Here is an 18,642-nt window from a genome sequence, read left to right on the forward strand (position 1 = left end):
ATTCCTTTTCTCTCACTGTTTTAATGTTTGCATGCGACTGTTTCCTCTGAAAATGTCCTTCCACTGCTACAGGCAGCAGCATCTTAATAATTTTAAGTGGCATTTTACTTGCCCAGTAATCATTTTCCCCATAAATTAACTCTATGGTTTCCATTTGTCATTTCCACAGACAAGAGGATCCATCTGATTAATACAATGCCTTTTTCCCTGAGGTATTGGGAAAAAAAAATAGCTTATTTACTTATGCTGTGATCCCACTGCCTAACTTCATCCTCTGCCTTTTCCTACTACCATTTGCTATGACACAGTAGAGAAATCTTTTCACATTCTGCGTTTCAATGGGGCAAGAGCAGAGGACACTTCATAGTATCAAAATAAAGAATGTACTAAAGAATGACTGGTTGGTTTATTAAAAATTTTAAATCACTGATCAAAGGTTTTTGCTTCTACTTTGAAGCTTTCAAAGTGTCTCTGTGCTATTTGGTCCTATGCTCTATAATCGCCTCAGTCTTTTCTAAGCAGGTACCTATTTTTAAGCGTTTGTAAATTTCCAGTGCAAGTACACTGCTTGGCCACCTCCAGTTTACAAGAAAAAAACAGCCTATGTAACAGCTTGGACAGAAGGAAGCTTGCAGATTTAATGAAAGCACAATGAGGAAGCTACAAAGACAGGTGAGCAAGAGTGGAAAAAAGAAACAGGGAAACCAAAAGAATCTCTGTATTTAGGAAGAAAAAGAAACAGTAGTAGGGAATACACACACACACAATATATTTCCAGGAAACATTAGCCATTCAACTCTCCTCCCACACATGAACCACATGCACAGTAAGCTTGCTTACGGAATCAGTCAACAAATCCTAGCTACCTCATCCAAGGCACAGATATGAAGCAAAGAAAATGCTGTAGCCCTGAAATTGTTACAACTCACTTGAAGAATCAAGCAAAGATGTTTATTTAAGGTTACTTTTGTGGGATTTAATATCCTTTTTCAGACATTTTTCCATTAAGAACAAACTTGTTCAGTTTAAGAGTTATACTGCAGAAATAAAGACTACACACATACCACGTTTTTGTGCCTCCTCTTCATCACTATCACTCTCTTCAGATGATGATGATGACGACGACGACGATGATGAGGATGATGATGATGAGGATGAAGATGCTGAAGAACAAGATGAAGATGATGAAGAGCTAGAGCCTGAGCGAGAGTGTGAACAAGATGAGGAAGACGAAGACGATGAAGAAGATGACCTGGAAGAACAGGATGATCTATCTGAGTCAGAGTCTGAGTCAGAGCTAGAGTCAGATCCCCTTTTGCTGACTCTCTGTTTTTTGGAAGCTGGGTTTGGAGTTAGAGGCTCTGTCCTTGCTGCCACCATGCGCCTGTCTGTTTCAGTCTTCACGCTAGGTTTGTGGTCTGTATTTTGTATTGGTGTGCCATTTTTTGGACTCAAAGGTTCAGATTTCGTTATTGTCTGTGTCTCCTCTGTAGACATAGATTCCTCTTCAGAAGACTGAGGGTCCTCTTTCAGATTTTCATTTTTAGCTTTTGTGTCCTCAAAAGCATTCACTTTAGCATCTGACAATCTTGACTGAGGTGTAAGAGGAGAAGCAGATAATGCCATCTGGTACTGATGCAAGAGTGGAGTAGAAGTCCTTGAGAGTGCCACTTTATTTTGATTATAGTTCCTCTGGGCAGACATAAATGAGAGTTCAGGATCACGAAGAATATGATAATCTGTCCTGCTAACTCCATGTTTAGCAGCTCCAATAAGTAAATCCCTGTCATGAGTCCCACACTCCCACCAGACAGGTAAGTCCGGGTTTGGCTGGCATAGTTTTAGTCGTTCAAACAACTGTGGGTGTCTAAGAGCCTGCTCTCGCACTTTCCTTAGGAGTTCAATACGATACAAAGTCCGAGAAGCACGCTCCTCTGTAATTGGCTGGATAAAAATGTTTGGGTCTACGAGTTCTGTATTAAAACAAAACAAAGATGAGAATCTGACAAAAAAACCCAAACCACTGCAAATCAATACTAGAAGTAGATGGCTTTAATCAGTTAATGTATGTCTCCCCATTATAAGCTTTCAATTTCACACTTAACGTGTTTCCTTATTTCCTTCTCCCCCATTTTTATTTTGGAAAACATGAAAGAAAAACCTTTAAGATAAGCACTGGCAATAGAAATTGAAGATAAAACTAGAAGTAAAAATATATACACCCACCTTCTTTTGAGGGGAGACGACAGACCCTCCGGCACATTGACATAAATGCATACAAGTACTTCTCTAAGCTCTCATCAGTTTTCTTATGTAGTCTAGCCATTGCTCTAAATTTGGTCCAATCAAATCGTCCCCTTTCAGGATCAAACACCACTCCAAATGTGGACACAACTCTGTAGAAGTCAGCTTCTTCTCTTCTCGTCCATCTTGATCAGCAAGAAAAAAAATGGAAATTCTGTCATTTTCTTCACTATTTAACTCAGCTAGCAGTTATTATTTCTTCAATATTTTTTATATAAGGATGTATTAAAAACGTGTATTTGCATGCTGCACATACCTTTGCTGTCTTTCAATCTTAGCAGCCATCTTTGGATTTAGAGCAGCTTCTTCATATGGAGGCTGCATCATACTAGTTTGTATTGGGAATGCTGGCTGGATCTGCTGAGCCTGCCTATTTTTACTTGTTCGTTGATAAGCTGTTATTAGACGGCGAAGGCGTGTTGTTAAGGCAGACTGAGTGGGCCAATAGATTTTGTCTCCTTCCATCATTTGTCCATCTATATTAAAACAAAGTCACAGGAAAAATAAAGAAGTTAATCATTGCTGGTGCCTATGGTTCTACACTAGGCAATCTAAATACATTTTAGCTAAGAGTCAAGAGAATGAAACAATTCAAAATAGACTGAATTGGCTCAGATTTGAAGTTTTATGTATTTACCTCCATCTGCTATTACTAGATCACCTGGGGATGAAACATCATCCTGTAGAAAAACAAAAGTGAAGCAAAATTAAAAATGTAGCCCTCTCCATAGATTTAGGTTAAACTTATATCTTGCAGTCGACTTACGAATATGACAAAGAACAAAAGTAACAGATATTTTGGACAAATGGCTAACAAGGCATACAACAGAATTATAGAACAATTCCCTTCCCCTTCCCCCCGCCCACACAACTGCAGAAACGCACGGAATAAATTCTATCAGTTTAGAGAAATATAGAAAAATGTAGTAATCTGCTCAATGAAAAGGTGGAAGTATTACATTCTAGGTGTGTTAAAAGGTGCTATTAATAGGTGCCTACTATACCTCTATGTCATCTTTAAACATTGCTGGTGCTGGTTTATATTCTGGATCTTCTACATCCCTGTCAAAATTTCAACACAAAAGAACCCATCTTAGTAATACTTTAGAAGTCCTTATGCTCTTTTCAGTTAAGCAAAACTAATTTCAATTTAGTTAGATATACTATATTTAATTTTCTATTTGAAACGAGGAAAATATTTCATGGCTTGAATCCTGCCCCCCCCAATTCACTACCTCATTCAAAGATGGTCTTTATGACCACAGCTGCTAACCTCACTGATGAAGCAATGAATAAAAGCAGTTCTCCTTTTCAGCAGTTATCAGCATTACTCAAATTTATCTACTGGGGTCACTGGTTAGCTACACAAGACTAATACACCAAGCTGACTGACCTGAAATCAAGTTCAATAGGTCTGTAGCACTCTGCCTCTGAAGGCTTTTATACTTAATACTTCAGTAATACTGAAGTATTACTTCAGTGCCTAAGTAATACTTCTGATACAGCAACACAAGGTAGAGTCCCTGTTAACAACAAGTTGCTGCATTTTTCCTTTAACTGTGAAATCCCAAATTTCAATGGTTCTGTTAGACTGTTCCCAACTCTTTTCCACTCTGTGAGCAATCAAAGTAGTATTCTTCACAACAATGGCATCAAATTAGTATAAAACCAGTTAAGAAGAGAATAAAGTAAAACATATAAATTCAGTCTTGTTTACTTTAAGGCCCCGAAACATTCATGCCCAATTTAAGTGCTCATACCCATCAATATAATCATTTGCTCTCTGTTCAGCAGCAACTGCTTTTTCATCTGGCTTGCCAACCCTTTCCAAGAAGCACAGCGCTGGGTCTGCTCTGATAGTGTTGTATTTTTCATAACCTATAAAGGAAAAAAAAAAGTGGCACAAATTCAACTTTCAGACTAAGCTATAAAAAAAAATTGAGTGTTGGGTGTTTATACTGAGGGGTGGGGAAGTACATACGTAGTCATCCATATTACTCACCATGTTTAAAAACTCCAATTAGAAGGGATTTATCTGCATCTGCATCCCACCACTCAGCAGGAACTTCAGAGTGATCTGGCTCAGGGACCCAAACATCAATTTCACTAAGGAGAATCACCAACAGCACACCAACATCAATAATATTCAGAGGAAGAAATAAATTTTTATTTTCTCTTTGCACATTTGTACTTTATGTGGGATTTTTAAACTTCTCTCTTCAAGCACATATATACAACATTCCATGTCCAGCAAACTAATTCAAAGATTACTTTGAAGGCTGTAAAGAGTCCTAGGATTGAAATATTTAATTTTTTAATGCACTTTGTTATTTAATAGCAAGTAGCAGTTAAAAAGTGGATCGTTACGCTAGTAAGTTACATAAGCCACACAATACAATATTAATTTATCATTAAGAGTAATTTTGATAACCTAAAGAAACTGAGGCATACAATTTTTCACCTCTGCATACAATTTTTCACCTCTGCATAATTTGTATTACCTAAAAACAGTAATACAAAACACCCAGACAGCTTGGTATTTCGTATTTCACAGAGACCAGTAACAGGGAAAGAATATGAAACCAGAACGAGCATAGGCTATTCTTCTCTCAGTAAACTCTGCCAAAACTCCTAGCAGTTTGTGCTTGCAAAACTTATCAAACCAAGGATTATCTGCTTTTATGTTTAATAGCACGAGATGGACTGTTCTTCCACAAATGTTTATAACAGCTTTCTGAATCAAATTAAAACTTTCTATCCACCAAGCTCCTGTAGCAGTGAGTTCAAAAATTTCCAAATGGAAATACTTCCATTAAAAAAAAAATTAATGGACTATGCAGCACATAACTAGAAGTGTGCATAAAGAGGCAGGAAAACCACGCCAATGAGAATGTAAAGTATATAATTCTATCTTTCACTCACTTTTTCAGGCTATTTGACTTAAATAATTTTACTTAATACAGCTAGACTCATAAATAGGCATCAGGACTCCCTCATGTCAAGTCAATACAAAGTGTTTAGTAAACAAAAACATTTTTCTCACAGCCTAAGGATACAAATATTTGGTTTTAATATTTCTTATTTAGGTCTAGGAAGATTTCTGAATTTTCATTTGATAGTTTACATTTTCAAATAAACAAGCAAAAAAACCTCTCTATAGTTCACCTGGCATCAATTCCATCAAACACCTTTTGGAATTCATTACCAATGACTTCCTGTTTTAAGTAATACAGCATTCTTACTCGAAGCAAGACCCTAAACAAAGAAAAAAAGAAATACAAATATTAGCACCCTAAATGCTTTCAATAATTGTGGGTGGTTTTGTTTTGTCTTTTGTAATATCACAAAGCTTTCAAGTCATTTTCCTAAAACATACTTCCTGCAGTTATAAGAGGAGATAACCTCTAATTCAGGTCACCTAACACTTTTTATTGCGATCACTGCTACAAATAATTTCATTACAAAAATTCTTTCAAATCCTAGACAAAGACCAGGGCCAGCAGAACAATCCTCACTTGCTTCATAAAATACTGCTAAGAACAAACTTCTATTTCCCTTTTCCTACTTAGAAGATTCCCTTAGAAAGAATCGAGCAGGCTGACAATGAACATCTTTCACATCACCTTTTAATTCCTTCTCACTTCAAATTTGGTGCACGACCCCAGTGGCTTTCTCCATGCTTTATCTCAACTCTTGACTATAGCTGTATGAAGTTTTCAAGGACAGTATGACAAGTTTTGCTACAGAAAAATGATTTACCTAAAACAAGTTCATTCATGGCTATGCATGAGCTTTCAACAAGCTAACAGCTCAGATTCTCAGAAGCCTAGAAAACATGCCAGGTAAACAGCATATAAGACTGAGGGGCAATGACTTCAATGCTTTCACAGTTTCTTTGCTAGGCACTCCCAAACTCTTTAGTCCGTTGGCTGCTACAAGGCTCCCCAAACATTCTAGCAAGATCGATCTCTCTCTGTACAGACACAAACATACAGTTTCTTTAAATTTAAATGGTAACAGAATTACTTTAAATGTGAAATACTCTGTTCACCTTCTAATACACTGCAACCTATTTATTCTAATCAAGCTAACACCATTAGAACTTGTTCCTTCATAGTGCCACAAGTATTTTAAAGTCTTCCAGGACAATGAGAAATTAGAAGAAAAAAGAATCTTTATATAAACATTGAAAGGCATTCACACTTCAGCCACTGCTTACTTGTTGCAATGGTGCTTTATGTGCTTTTTGTATCCTTCGTCTTGCAACAGATGTTCTGGATTGTATTTTCGAAGCCATTCTGCTTTGTGAATATCGAAAGTGCTAGCCTGGGTCTTCACTTTTTTTCCTTTTCTTCCTCTAGGCACAGGGGCTGATAAGCCTATATAATTTAAAATATAAATACAGTAATAGCAACAGGTACGTATAGATCCCTATGACACTTATAGTTCCTATATCCTATACTAGTATTGTGACCTGGAGTGCAGAAAAAAATACTAGCATCACAGCCTCTGGATATGAGGTTTTTTCCCCTTTTGTCTCTTAGAGCATCCCTGGAGTACATTTCACCAGCTAAGGACAAAGCAGGAGAGGGGGAAAGAAATGAGAGCGTGTTGTCACCTACTATGAAACAGAACAGGTTCTTATGAACTGAAATTAAAAGAAAGCTTACACAGAGTACACCAATCCATTTGGGCAAGCCGTCAAACACAAAGCAAAGCAGAAATGACACTTCTTTTGACATCAATTGAATTGCGTACCTGGAATAAATTCCATTTATTTCAAGTAGGACGCATTCAGAGAGAATTTTTAGCTGTTTTTATCCCAGTACCACAGGCATACACATATGAAGCTATTTAACTGCAGAAACATGTAAGTCTTACCAAGATGATTCTGTAACTCTCGTGTTTGCCCATCCTCTGTTGGGGTAATGAGATCCCATATAAAACTTTTTATTTTCTCATCCCCTCTGTAGTGAACAAGGCAATAGGCTAATAGAGCTCGGCAAATTATCTCCACATCCTGTTCATTCAGCTGTCTCTTGAAGCGACCATGTGACAAAATTTCTCTCCATCGACCCCACCTAGTCCAAAGTGAAACACAAATCAGCACTTAGAAGTGAAACACTTGGGTAGCCTGTAGATTTCTGTTACAAAAGGGAATTTCTCTGTAAAATATTTAGCTTTCCTCTTTTCTCCTTCAGCTTAAGTTACTGAGTGGAAATATGAATCTAACATTTGCAACAAAACTCCATCTTTTTAAAACAGTTTTAAACAAAACTTGCCTGTTTACAAAAAAATATGGATGATTGTTTTAGGATTCTAAGACACAAAACTGACAGGAACTCATACTGATAAGCACAGTCATTTATCTTATAAGGTGGGTGAGAGAAGACCTAAGATTTTATTTCCAAATGAACATGTCTGATTTAAGTATGCTTAAAGTAACTGATTAGATTTTCAGTTCCTATTTGCACCTCATGGAAGTGCAAGATGTTCTGCTATTATGAACATCAAGTCACCTAGCAAGCCTTTATTTCAGATATTTATTTATTTACAGAGTTTTGAGCCTGCCTGCAGCACTTACTGTACCGATTTTTAGAGACTACTGTAGTGCCCATGTTAAATGTAATGATCTACTTTGAAGAAAGGTTTTCACCTCCCCTCTTTAATGTTTCTTCAACTGCAAATTGTCAGAAAGATTTATACAGGGTGCATGATAAATTCACAGAAATTCATATTCTAAATAAATTCTATATATACACAGCAGGTTATTGCCAATATAGCTAAGAGTTATCCCAAAAATACAATTTAGTACATGGAAAAATACTGTTTTTTAAAAACTTCCTAGAAGGAAGAAGGGTGTATACCATACCCATAGACCAGCAAGTTTTTTTCCACCCGAAAGCACTCTGTTCTTCCGTATCCATTGGAACGGTCACAAGGCCTGCGGAGTTTTGGTTTATCATCACCCTCGCTCTCCACTTCAGACAACTCGGCCAGCTCATCTTTTGTAGCACTAAAGGGCCGTGTTTGTTTCCTAATTCTTGGGGTATCAATAACCAGGCTGTTCTGCAAAATTTCAAACAAACCTTATCAGAGAAACAGTTGATAAGTTTTTAAGTAGATGGCTTCAGTTCAGAAACAACAATTTCTATCTAATGTCATTAACAGGTCTTTTGTAAAGACATCACAGTAAACACCCATAAAGCAAGTAAAATATTTTGTGGCATTTAAGGCAACAAAAAATGGGTTTCATACCATGATGCCAGTACATTAGTTACAAACAATACTGAATACCTCATCTGAGCTGAATACTTACACAGACTACACCCCAGGCTCTGTGAGTAAAAAGGGGCACTGGAAAGTTTTTAGAACTGACTCCATGGGAATGTCTTCAAGTATAGGACACAGCTTCCAGTATTATAAAATTGATACAACTCTTAGTCAGCTATTTCGCAGATCCCAGCCCAGGATTTACAGACAGGGAAATGAGAACAATTACACACTTTCAACCATTTCCAGGTCTTTGACAAAAATCAAAGACCCCCAAACTCTTTTGGGACAGCAGGGAGCTAGGAAATACTAAAGCTATCAGCAGGCTGATTACCCATGCACAAAAAGTTTGATTTGTTGAAATATTAATCAAAAAAGCACCGGAAGTCCTACACATGCTATTCCAGAATTCATCAGCAAGCACATACGTGAAAAAGTGTGCATTAAAAAAGATAAATACTTACTCTACCACTGATAGCATCTATATCTATTTCTGCTTTTTTGGCCCATTTCTGCCAGAAGTTGGGATCATCTAGTGAAATATCAGTCCTGTTTCCAGATGCAACAAAACTAGCCTGTAATAAATAAAACTAAATCTTACCAACATCATACATCAAAAGTTTTTAGAGTTTGAATGCCTTAGTGCTGTAAAGACTGCATAACCTTACTTCATCAAAAATCTCCCAAGCAGCTGTTAAGACTTTAGAAGTTACTTACAGTGCAAAGCAACTCAAAAGTTCTCCTCCCCCTTAATTTTTTAAAATCAGATCCATAATATATCAGAAAAATCTAATGAACTTTTATGCACCATCAGGACATTAAGCAGCAAGATTCTTCTGCTTCTAAGTCTGAATCTAAATCACTTGAATGGAAGAAAATAGAATCTTTTGAAGAGGCTTATCAGCATTTGGGGATTTCATCTTATGCAGAAGTACTCGCTTGAGGGAAATTTCAAAGGAGTGTTTAAACTACCAACAATCAAAGCTTGAGAGCATGGAATAAGCTTAATTTCAGAAGGCATTTAAGAAACCCTGATACAATACTTTTGGGAAAAGAGTAAATACATATAAAAATTTCTAACTCTTCTGATAAGAAGACAATGATGATGATGTTCCCTAATTGGTTTCCTATCTCTTCTTTAGAAGTCTATTTCTTATTTAACCCACAATCAGCAAGATAAGAGAGTCTAAATAAATGTATATTTATAAATAATAAATATACATGTAGTCGTAAAAGTTTTCCTTTTGCTTTGCCTTTTTTTTTTTTTGAATTGTCACAACTGCATTTGTGAAGTACCCATGTTCCAAGCTCAGTTATACTGCTTGATTTTTTTTTTTAATTATTTATGTTTTTTTTAATTTACCTGAATTTGTATTTGTTCAGATTCATATTTGCACATGCTTTGGAAATTAAAGAGTCCAAATTTACTTTTTGTTCTGTTCATCCAATTTTCCAGCATAGGTTTTTGGATGCTATGATATTACTGTTTTTCTCTTACCCACCAAAAATTAGAAAATGTCTGTCCAATTTTATTCTAGACTATTACTCCTAAGACCTTATGTTCTCAGCTCCCCCCATGAACATACATATACACTCCACCCCCTGCTATTTTAGAAGCTTTCTTATTTTGCTTTTCAAACTCTTACCAAAAAAGCTAACGGTTCAAACTATATTGTATGTGTAGGCATTTTTAGAATAAGCCTGACAATTTTTAATCTTATTACTGTTTGTCTTGTATACATTTTCCCCTGCTCTTAATATATGTGAATACAAATGGATCTATAAACAAAACTGTTATAATATTCTTGGTTAATGCAGTCCATTATACCTCACACAAAACCTAGTCTTTTCAAAAGCAGCACACACCTACTACTCCTCTTTGCTCAAGCATGCTCTTTGCACCTGGCATTTACTCCATCTGTGTGTGCAAATCTGATTTTGCTATGTGCACATGTTAATATAAACACACAGATACAAGAACCCCCAAAATGTACCTAACATACACACGTATTAAGTAAAGTAAACATAGCTTTAAAAAAAAAAAAAGCATAAGCTTTACAACATTCAATTATGTTTACAGTTCTATACTGTCAAAGAACAACTTGCTGCTTCTGCACCTTGGCAAAAGTGGAGCCCCTTCCTTCTGATTCAATTGTGATAGTTTTAGTACGACGTTGCAAAATTTGGTCAATGTCTTCCTCACAGAATTTAGAGCCTTCATCTTCTTCATCCATAATGGCACCATATGCACCTCTTCGAAGCAAGTCTTCTATTTCTTTTTTGGAGAGTTGTTGGATCTGAGCAAATAAAATAAGTTTTAGACAGTCGAGAAAAAAATCCCCCAAAGCCTTTCCTATTTCTCTTTCCCTTTCCAATGTTTATGCAACCTAGCTGTGCCTTATAATTTATAAACTTAAAATCTAGATTATTAAAAGCTAAGAGAAAAGTCTAGTTGACAGTTGAAATAAATTGTTATGTGGTTACAGTACACATTTTTACAGGTATGTCTTTTTAATTTTGGCTATTCTCAAAACAGTGATGAACATAAGTTTAAAAAAATTACCTGTTAATACTAGATGTAAATCTCATCTTATATTAAAGTAACACATTATATTAATGTGAGAAGATACAAGGAAACAAAGGGAAACTTTTCTCCTTGTTTTAACTTTGACATTATCTGACTTAGACCTTCAGAGGCAAGAAACAGTGCAAGATTTATCAGAGTAACTGACTACATTTAAAATTATGTCAACTATATTGTTAGTCCACATCAGAAAACATGAGATGCAAACAACAGAAAAATGACAGCTTCTCTAATTTAAAATAGTTTGCACATGATTACAAAAGCAAAATGAAAGTTATTTCAAGAAATAAGTCTACATACACCACCGACACTGTTTTCTCTTCCACTCATACTCTGTAAGACAGCCTTATCCAGTCCCAGTTTCAGACTTGCTCTGTCAAACATCTCTCTTTCATAGGAGTTACGCGTTATCAGTCTGTAGACCTTCACCGCTTTGTTCTGACCAATCCTGTGACAACGGGCTTGAGCCTTTTGAAGGAAGGGAGAATGGCAATAAGCATTTAGACTTATATAGGAATAAGATACAATTCTTAAGAAATTGTTTCTACTGTAGCACAATCTGAAAAACAGTAGTATGAACTCAAAAGGAAGTCAATTCACATTTACTTAAATGGAAGCTATCAGACATTTTCCACATTGTGAACAATTTACTAAAAATAGTGTAGTAAGTAAAATGCAGATGAATGATCTGTCCTGAATGCTACTGAATGGTATTCCCCTTGCAGTAATACTAGATAAAAAGGCATGCTTAGCTCGTAAGCTATCTGATCTCCAGATAAAGGAGTTGCAACTTGAGAATGGATTCAATTTCAGCATCCAATTCCTAGATTTGATTAATTCACTCTTTCTTAATACATATTAATCCTTTTCTATATTTTATGTTTTAGCTGAACAGCTCTTTTTCCATAAACTGTGTTAGTCAGTATATGCAAAATCTAACCCCCGCTTTCATAACGTCATCAAAATCTTAAGGGTTTTATCAACTCACTGACTTAGTTTATCTGTGTTGTGTTTTTACAGAGTAATCAATTTGACAGAAAAAGTTAGAACCCAGCCAAACCCAGATGACCTCTCCTATCCAAGCAGAAAGTATTCTTCAAAAAACATTAAACATATGCCTTAAAAAACTTGAACATTTCAAAATGATGCATGTTCAAAACAGAGACAATATTCAAAGTGACCAAATTGATATCAACCAGGTTTGACTTCTTAGGCCTCACTATAATGCTCAAAGGAATTTACCTGCAGATCATTTTGAGGATTCCAGTCAGAATCAAAAATTATACACGTATCTGCTGCAGTCAAATTAATGCCCAAACCACCAGCTCTGGTGCACAAAAGGAAGACAAAGCGATCGGAATCTGGTTTGCTGAACCGGTCAATTGCAGCTTGTCTGAGATTCCCTCGTACTCGACCATCAATTCGTTCATACAAGTATCTGGAAATTACCACAGATACACAGACACAAATCATTCCAGAGATCAGAACAGATCTCCTGCTTGCATGTTCATTCTTTACAGTGAATAAAAGTGATATAAACTAACGTTGGTCATCAATGGGTAACATAACCAGGAATCATGACAGAACTCACTTATCTGTAGTACTAATACACATCAGCAAATCCAAACACTGAGCATTTTAAGACAAGTTCTTCTGAACTTTGACCATTCAAGCAAGTACCCGATTATACATATCAGGAAACATGTATTACCATGGCACTTAGTTGCATTAAAACACACCATAGCCTGAAGTCCCATGTGGACACTTACAAGTTTTTCACATGCTATTATGCTTGGATCTCTGACTAGGATCACAGAAGCAGGACAGTGTACTTCTGTATTATATACCAAATTGTCTGAACACGTTAGAGGTAACCAAGCAATAAGCAGAAAGCAGTACTTGGTGAGCTGTCACTGGACAAACTGCATATTGATTCTGTCAAGATTAAGAGAAATGGAACAAAAATGACATGACAGCACCTCTAACAATCTTTATCAAGGCATCAATGAATCCATGGCTTCCTAACTAAACCCAGCAAATTTAAAAGCCTGAAGTAAAACTGTCATTTCTGTTACCTTTGATAATTAGAAAGACTCCTATGAAACTTCTGAAATCAAGCAAAATACTTGGAAGCAAATACTTCTGTACGTTGTAAATGGAGTAAGATGCTCAATGTCTATCTACTGGTCAAAAAGCTTCACAACCATTTTTCTTCTAATCAGCTATAAAATGGCACAGCAGATAACCCATAGGGCCACAGGCATTTTGGCAGGCAGCCACCTCCTACAGTCATGAATTCTGTTAAGTACTAAGTCTAATCACATGTGCAACTCTAACACTTCTAATCGAACAGTAGCACAGAGCAAGTTTCAGCTTCTACAGATTTCAGAAGATTCTACCTGTAGATATGATGCACTAGTCTAGATGTTACATTGTTACAGGAAAAAGAAGTATTTTCCATACTGGATTATAAGTACTACTATGAAGTTAAAATTAGTCTATTAAAATAAACCATACAAACTGTTGAGCTCTCAGTTCAAACAGACAGCTTTATAAAACAAAAACCATAGAAGCATAGAAGTTACACAAAATTATCACAAAAAGAAGTATTAATATAATCTACTAATGATTTTCAATATACATTCCAGTATCCACTGCAGAAAGGCTTGACATTTTTACAAATTTTTATTTTTTTACATGTTAACTCTATGTAGTTCACAGACAAATATACACTTCAAAGCAGTATGTACATTCCAACAAATGGAATATTAAAGCAACCAGAACTATGCCTTTTTATAGTTTTTCAGGTTGATATAGCAACTACTGATTGTAACCAAGTTTAAGGTTAGATTTTATGTGCTAAGGCTTTATGCATAGTATTTAGTCACATGCTTAAATAAGCCCTTAGTTTCCGTGGAGTCAACAGTATAATCAAAGGGTGCTATTATATGGGACAGCAAAAGCAGATCTAAGGAGCTGCTTTATGGCTGGCAGTTCAGTTCTGCTGCAAAATTCAAAGCAGTAATAATTTAGGAAAAATAGGAAGCACATTTTTATTTTTACATTAATAAAAAAAACAAACCTCCAGTTGTTTACCATTTCGTACTCATATTCTATTGGGAGTAAGGAGCCGCATTACCCCCGTCTGGTCCAAGTTCAACACGATGTAAATAAAGAACACATTCTATGCTTCTGGGGTTTGGATGAGCTACGTTGAACTTGAACTTACTTAGTTTCTGACAGGCAATGTATAAACAGTACATAAATACAAAAACGTTTAATAGAAAAAGCAGCAAACTGAAGGCACACGTTTTACTCAACAACTCTCTTTTAGTTGTTCTTTGAAGTTTTTAATTTGTTGGTGAATAAATGATAAACCATTACAGAACACAGCAAGTTACACAGCGATTAACAACAACAACAAAAAATTCCTATCTTTGGTATGCAGTAATCATTAATTCTGCACTAACATTCAAAGATACACCCACTGAGAACAATATACTACAGGAGACAGAATATGCAGTATCTTACCTTTTATGTATAAGGTAATCCTCCAAAATATCAAGGCAGCGCACCATTTGAGAGAAAATAAGGACCTTGTGGCCTCCTGCTTTCATTTTTGGAAGAAGTTTATCAATAAGAACCAATTTACCAGCAGACTGGATCATTGCTTGCAGATGGAAGTCAGAAGCACTTGGGCTATACGTTTCTTTAAACTCTCCGATGATTTTCTCTTCAGCACCTATCGAAGAATGTATTTCTGTATCTATAGGTGTATCTACACAAATATCTCTGTTGAGTTACAAGACTAAGTTACCAAAATCAGTGCTGGTGCTCTGATAATATCCCCCATTAGCCACTGCTGGAGACAAAACAAAGTTCTGCATGGATCTAAAGTCTAGCAAGAACATCTATTTCTATGCTCTTTGAAAACAAGTCTTAAGTTTTTAAGCAGAACGCCACAGAAAAAACACCTAGAATGAGGTGAATGCCCCCCAAAACTGCAAAAACGAAAATACAACTTTTTCAAGTGTTGTGTAAAAAAACCAACTAAAACACACAAGTCCTTTTGTCTCTGTGATATTTTAAATGGGACACGAGTCTTAAAAACAGTATTTTGAAGACCTTTTCTGAAGTCCCACTATGACTGAAATCATAGCAAAAACTTTAAGAGCTTAAAGTGTATTTTCTTGAAGCAGGAAACACATCCAAGTTAGTTACAAGTAAGTGAGAAAAGCAATTAAGACTGACACAAGACCATATTACTTGCAAGAAGCATTAATTTTAAAAGTCAGCTCTAGAAGTTCTTTTTCATACTGCTTTCAAAGAGATGTAACATTTCCATGAGATAATTGCTTCTAAATGTTCTGTGAAATGCTACAAAACAACAAGTTCATGTTTCAGGCCTCAAATACGCAACTGCCTCACAACTTTGCCTTACCATCTACCAAAAAAATGCTTCCACCTAATCCAATCCTTGGCAAGTCTGATGAAAACGTCAAAGAATTACAACAAAAGTTCTTACATATTTTAAATAAAGGTACGAAAGTAGTTAAAAAAAAGAAAAAAGAATCGGTATTTATAATGTATTTACCTTTGATGAGATAAGGGTGATTACAACACTTTCTGAGTTCCATCATAGTGTTGACCAGATTGGGTACATTTGCTTGCCCTGCTCCTTTGGATAAGAAAGCAAAATTTTTCTCCAAAATTGCTCGATAATATTTCTTCTGAATATTAGTTAGTTCTACTTCAATTATAGTTTCTTCCTTAGGAGCCAGCTTTTTTTCTACATCTTCCTTTAATCGTCTGAGCATCATGGGTTTCAGGATAGCTTGCAGTTTCTGAACCTAAATGAAACACAACAGTTTGTTGGAACATGAAAAAGTAATAGTGTAGTTTAATTAAAAATTTTTGAACTCCATATCACTAATTTTTTTTCCTAGACTTATATAAAATATTTTCCAGATGGGATATAGCCTTATTTTTAACCCCAAATTACTGAAGGATTTTTTTAGGTACTCCAAACCCAAAAAAGAATATCTTGTTAGCATTTGTCTGCAAAGACTCTGCCTACAAAGCCAGAAAACTTCAATTTTTATTATTCTCACTATTTACTTGCCAAATTTATAAAACCGACCCAAAAAAGTAAAAATAATCCTTTAACATAAAATATCATACTTAATTGATATCTACTGCCTGCATAGTTTAGAGAAATTGCATGACAAAACAATCATAGGTGATATGTGGGGAGCAAAGGGGAGGGTGGGGAGCAGTAACACTTACTATACAAAACAAAAGTTTTTCCTTCAAAGAAGTCATGCTTAAATACTGAAGCTCAAAACGAACTTATTCAACATGCAATACCTGTTCCTCTGTTTTAAGATCTCCGAATTCTTGCATGAACGTAGATTCAGCAGGAAAACGCAATGGTTCAAGAAAATGAAGGAGGCTAAATAATTCTTCTACTGTGTTCTGCAGTGGGGTACCTGTTAACAGCACTTTATGCTCCTATGAAAGGAAACAAAACTCACATAACCTTACGTGCACACATTTGCAAAAATTTGTGTTGAGTCTGAGTGTCATAACCTGAAAATACCAGTTCTGCGTGTCACTAAATACACAGGTAATACAGATAAACAGATTTATAAAAACAACAATAAGTATTTACTTTAAATTCTGTCTTCCTGCATCTGTAATGAAGAAATGCCTGAACACTTCAACTTTTGCCTGTAATATTCACACATGTATAACCCTCTCTCTCTATAGTGTGGAAAATACACCCTAAGCATGTATCGGAAAGCAAGTAAGACTACTTTTGAGAACCTGCAGCAACAAGTGTATCAAAGTAATAAGGAAGTCAAAAAAACTAATGCAAAACTAGTCATGGTCATCTTGTAGTAATGCACCAAAGGCCTCAAGATTCATGGCAGTATCTGCTTTTTAAAAATCTTTCACTATAACAAATAAGATCTTAAATACAAGACTAGACAATAACTTTTAAATTCTACTACTTGCATAGCAGTAGTGTTATTACTTGCTTGTTTTTATTGTTAAGTAACATGTTTAAAATACTTTCTAGGTTTTTAAACATTAATTATTGCACAAAAACCTGCACAGAAGCTATTTTATTATTTCAAAACATTTTAAATGAAATCTTCATCATAATTAAAACACACTATAGAATAGTACCATCAAAAATAGATCTGCTTAGTTAGAACTTGCCACATTTTATTTCATCAAAGACATATCAGCATCAGCTATCAAAAATACATACATTTGAAGAGAGTATCAGGAATAGATATCTCCTGAGAAAGACTGCTTGAGAGATCTTTTTTGGCACGTAAACCAAATTTGTGATTTATTATCACAGTATTGTAATTAACTACAATCAAACCCAAAAAGTGAAAAATAGTTACTCACAAGGTTCATTAATTTTAGTCCTTCCAAGAGTTTGCAATTTTTGTTCTTCAGTCTGTGAGCTTCATCAATAATAACACAACGCCATTCAATTGCATTTAACTCTGGACACCCACCAAGAATCATTTCAAAAGTTGTGATAATGGCTTGGAATCTGTAGGTACCTCGAACGATACGTCCCTGGAGATTCATCAACACAAAAGATTTATTACCTTGAATCTACTCAATTTAAAGATTTTGTTGCTGAAATTTTTATCAAGAGCCCAACATCAGTTTTTACATTATGAATTGTTTTGTCATCCCATACACATGTATTACATCTCTATAACTCTGTAATTAATACTAATGAGTAATTATCCATAGCCACAAATCAAATATTATCTAACCAACAGAAAAATTTTAACCACTTTTAAATTACAGATATAACCATCTAATGAAACTGTTTCAAAAGGTGCATGTAATAGTATCACATTTTTAACCCTGGGAAAATCTGAAAGACTAACTGACAGGAAAAAATCCTACAGTCAATCAATCAAAATATATGACGGTAATATATTTAGCACTCATACAGTAAGTAATAAAAGTATCACCTGAGAACTAAATGAACACTTTTTATCCAGCTTACTCTACTCCACTGGTCTGACAAAGAGAATATGGAAGGCCTTCAATAGGCAGTATACAATAACTCACTAGAGAAACCAGATGTCATTTTAATATTTAGCACTAATTTTAAAAAAGTTTTCAGCCTTATCAATTTTGTAGAAATACCATGATACTTTAAAAAAATTGTTTATTTATACAGAATATATAGAAAAGGCAACCCCCCCTTTTAAAATAATCAGATTTCAAGTTTTTTTTTCATGTTATTTAATGGGAAGTATTTCAGGCAGAAAAGCAAACTGTACACAGATGAAGCTAGTTATACTAGCAAAAGGAAATCAACAGCTACCTAAAGGTAACATAGAGCTCAATCAGCTGTATTTTTCTTCTCACTGCTCTTCAAATTCAGGACCATCTGTGTACACTTTAATCTCCACATGAGCATCAGCGTCACTGCTATT

The 18,642-nt window shown here is 35.3% G+C and overlaps 1 protein-coding gene across 7 annotated transcripts in view; it reads right to left on the reverse strand.

Moving 5' to 3' along the window:
• Positions 1-18,642, reverse strand: part of CHD9 (chromodomain helicase DNA binding protein 9) — a 102,143-nt gene that overhangs the window by 15,220 nt on the left and 68,281 nt on the right. For all 7 annotated transcript variants that reach the window (XM_072871927.1, XM_072871928.1, XM_072871925.1 and 4 more), the window contains 19 exons: positions 17,585-17,761; positions 16,529-16,672; positions 15,756-16,011; positions 14,693-14,903; positions 12,404-12,599; positions 11,462-11,629; positions 10,695-10,874; positions 9,042-9,152; positions 8,177-8,373; positions 7,186-7,385; positions 6,524-6,683; positions 5,470-5,559; positions 4,307-4,410; positions 4,065-4,182; positions 3,309-3,366; positions 2,942-2,984; positions 2,561-2,780; positions 2,227-2,429; positions 1,065-1,973 (listed from right to left, as the gene is read on the reverse strand). In XM_072871927.1, the coding sequence (XP_072728028.1) occupies positions 1,065-1,973; positions 2,227-2,429; positions 2,561-2,780; positions 2,942-2,984; positions 3,309-3,366; positions 4,065-4,182; positions 4,307-4,410; positions 5,470-5,559; positions 6,524-6,683; positions 7,186-7,385; positions 8,177-8,373; positions 9,042-9,152; positions 10,695-10,874; positions 11,462-11,629; positions 12,404-12,599; positions 14,693-14,903; positions 15,756-16,011; positions 16,529-16,672; positions 17,585-17,761 (3,745 nt within the window). The remainder of the gene's footprint in view (positions 1-1,064; positions 1,974-2,226; positions 2,430-2,560; positions 2,781-2,941; positions 2,985-3,308; positions 3,367-4,064; positions 4,183-4,306; positions 4,411-5,469; positions 5,560-6,523; positions 6,684-7,185; positions 7,386-8,176; positions 8,374-9,041; positions 9,153-10,694; positions 10,875-11,461; positions 11,630-12,403; positions 12,600-14,692; positions 14,904-15,755; positions 16,012-16,528; positions 16,673-17,584; positions 17,762-18,642) is intronic.

Source organism: Ciconia boyciana, chromosome 9 (genome assembly GCF_034638445.1).
Source record: "Ciconia boyciana chromosome 9, ASM3463844v1, whole genome shotgun sequence".
In the NCBI taxonomy this organism is placed as follows: Eukaryota; Metazoa; Chordata; class Aves; order Ciconiiformes; family Ciconiidae; genus Ciconia; species Ciconia boyciana.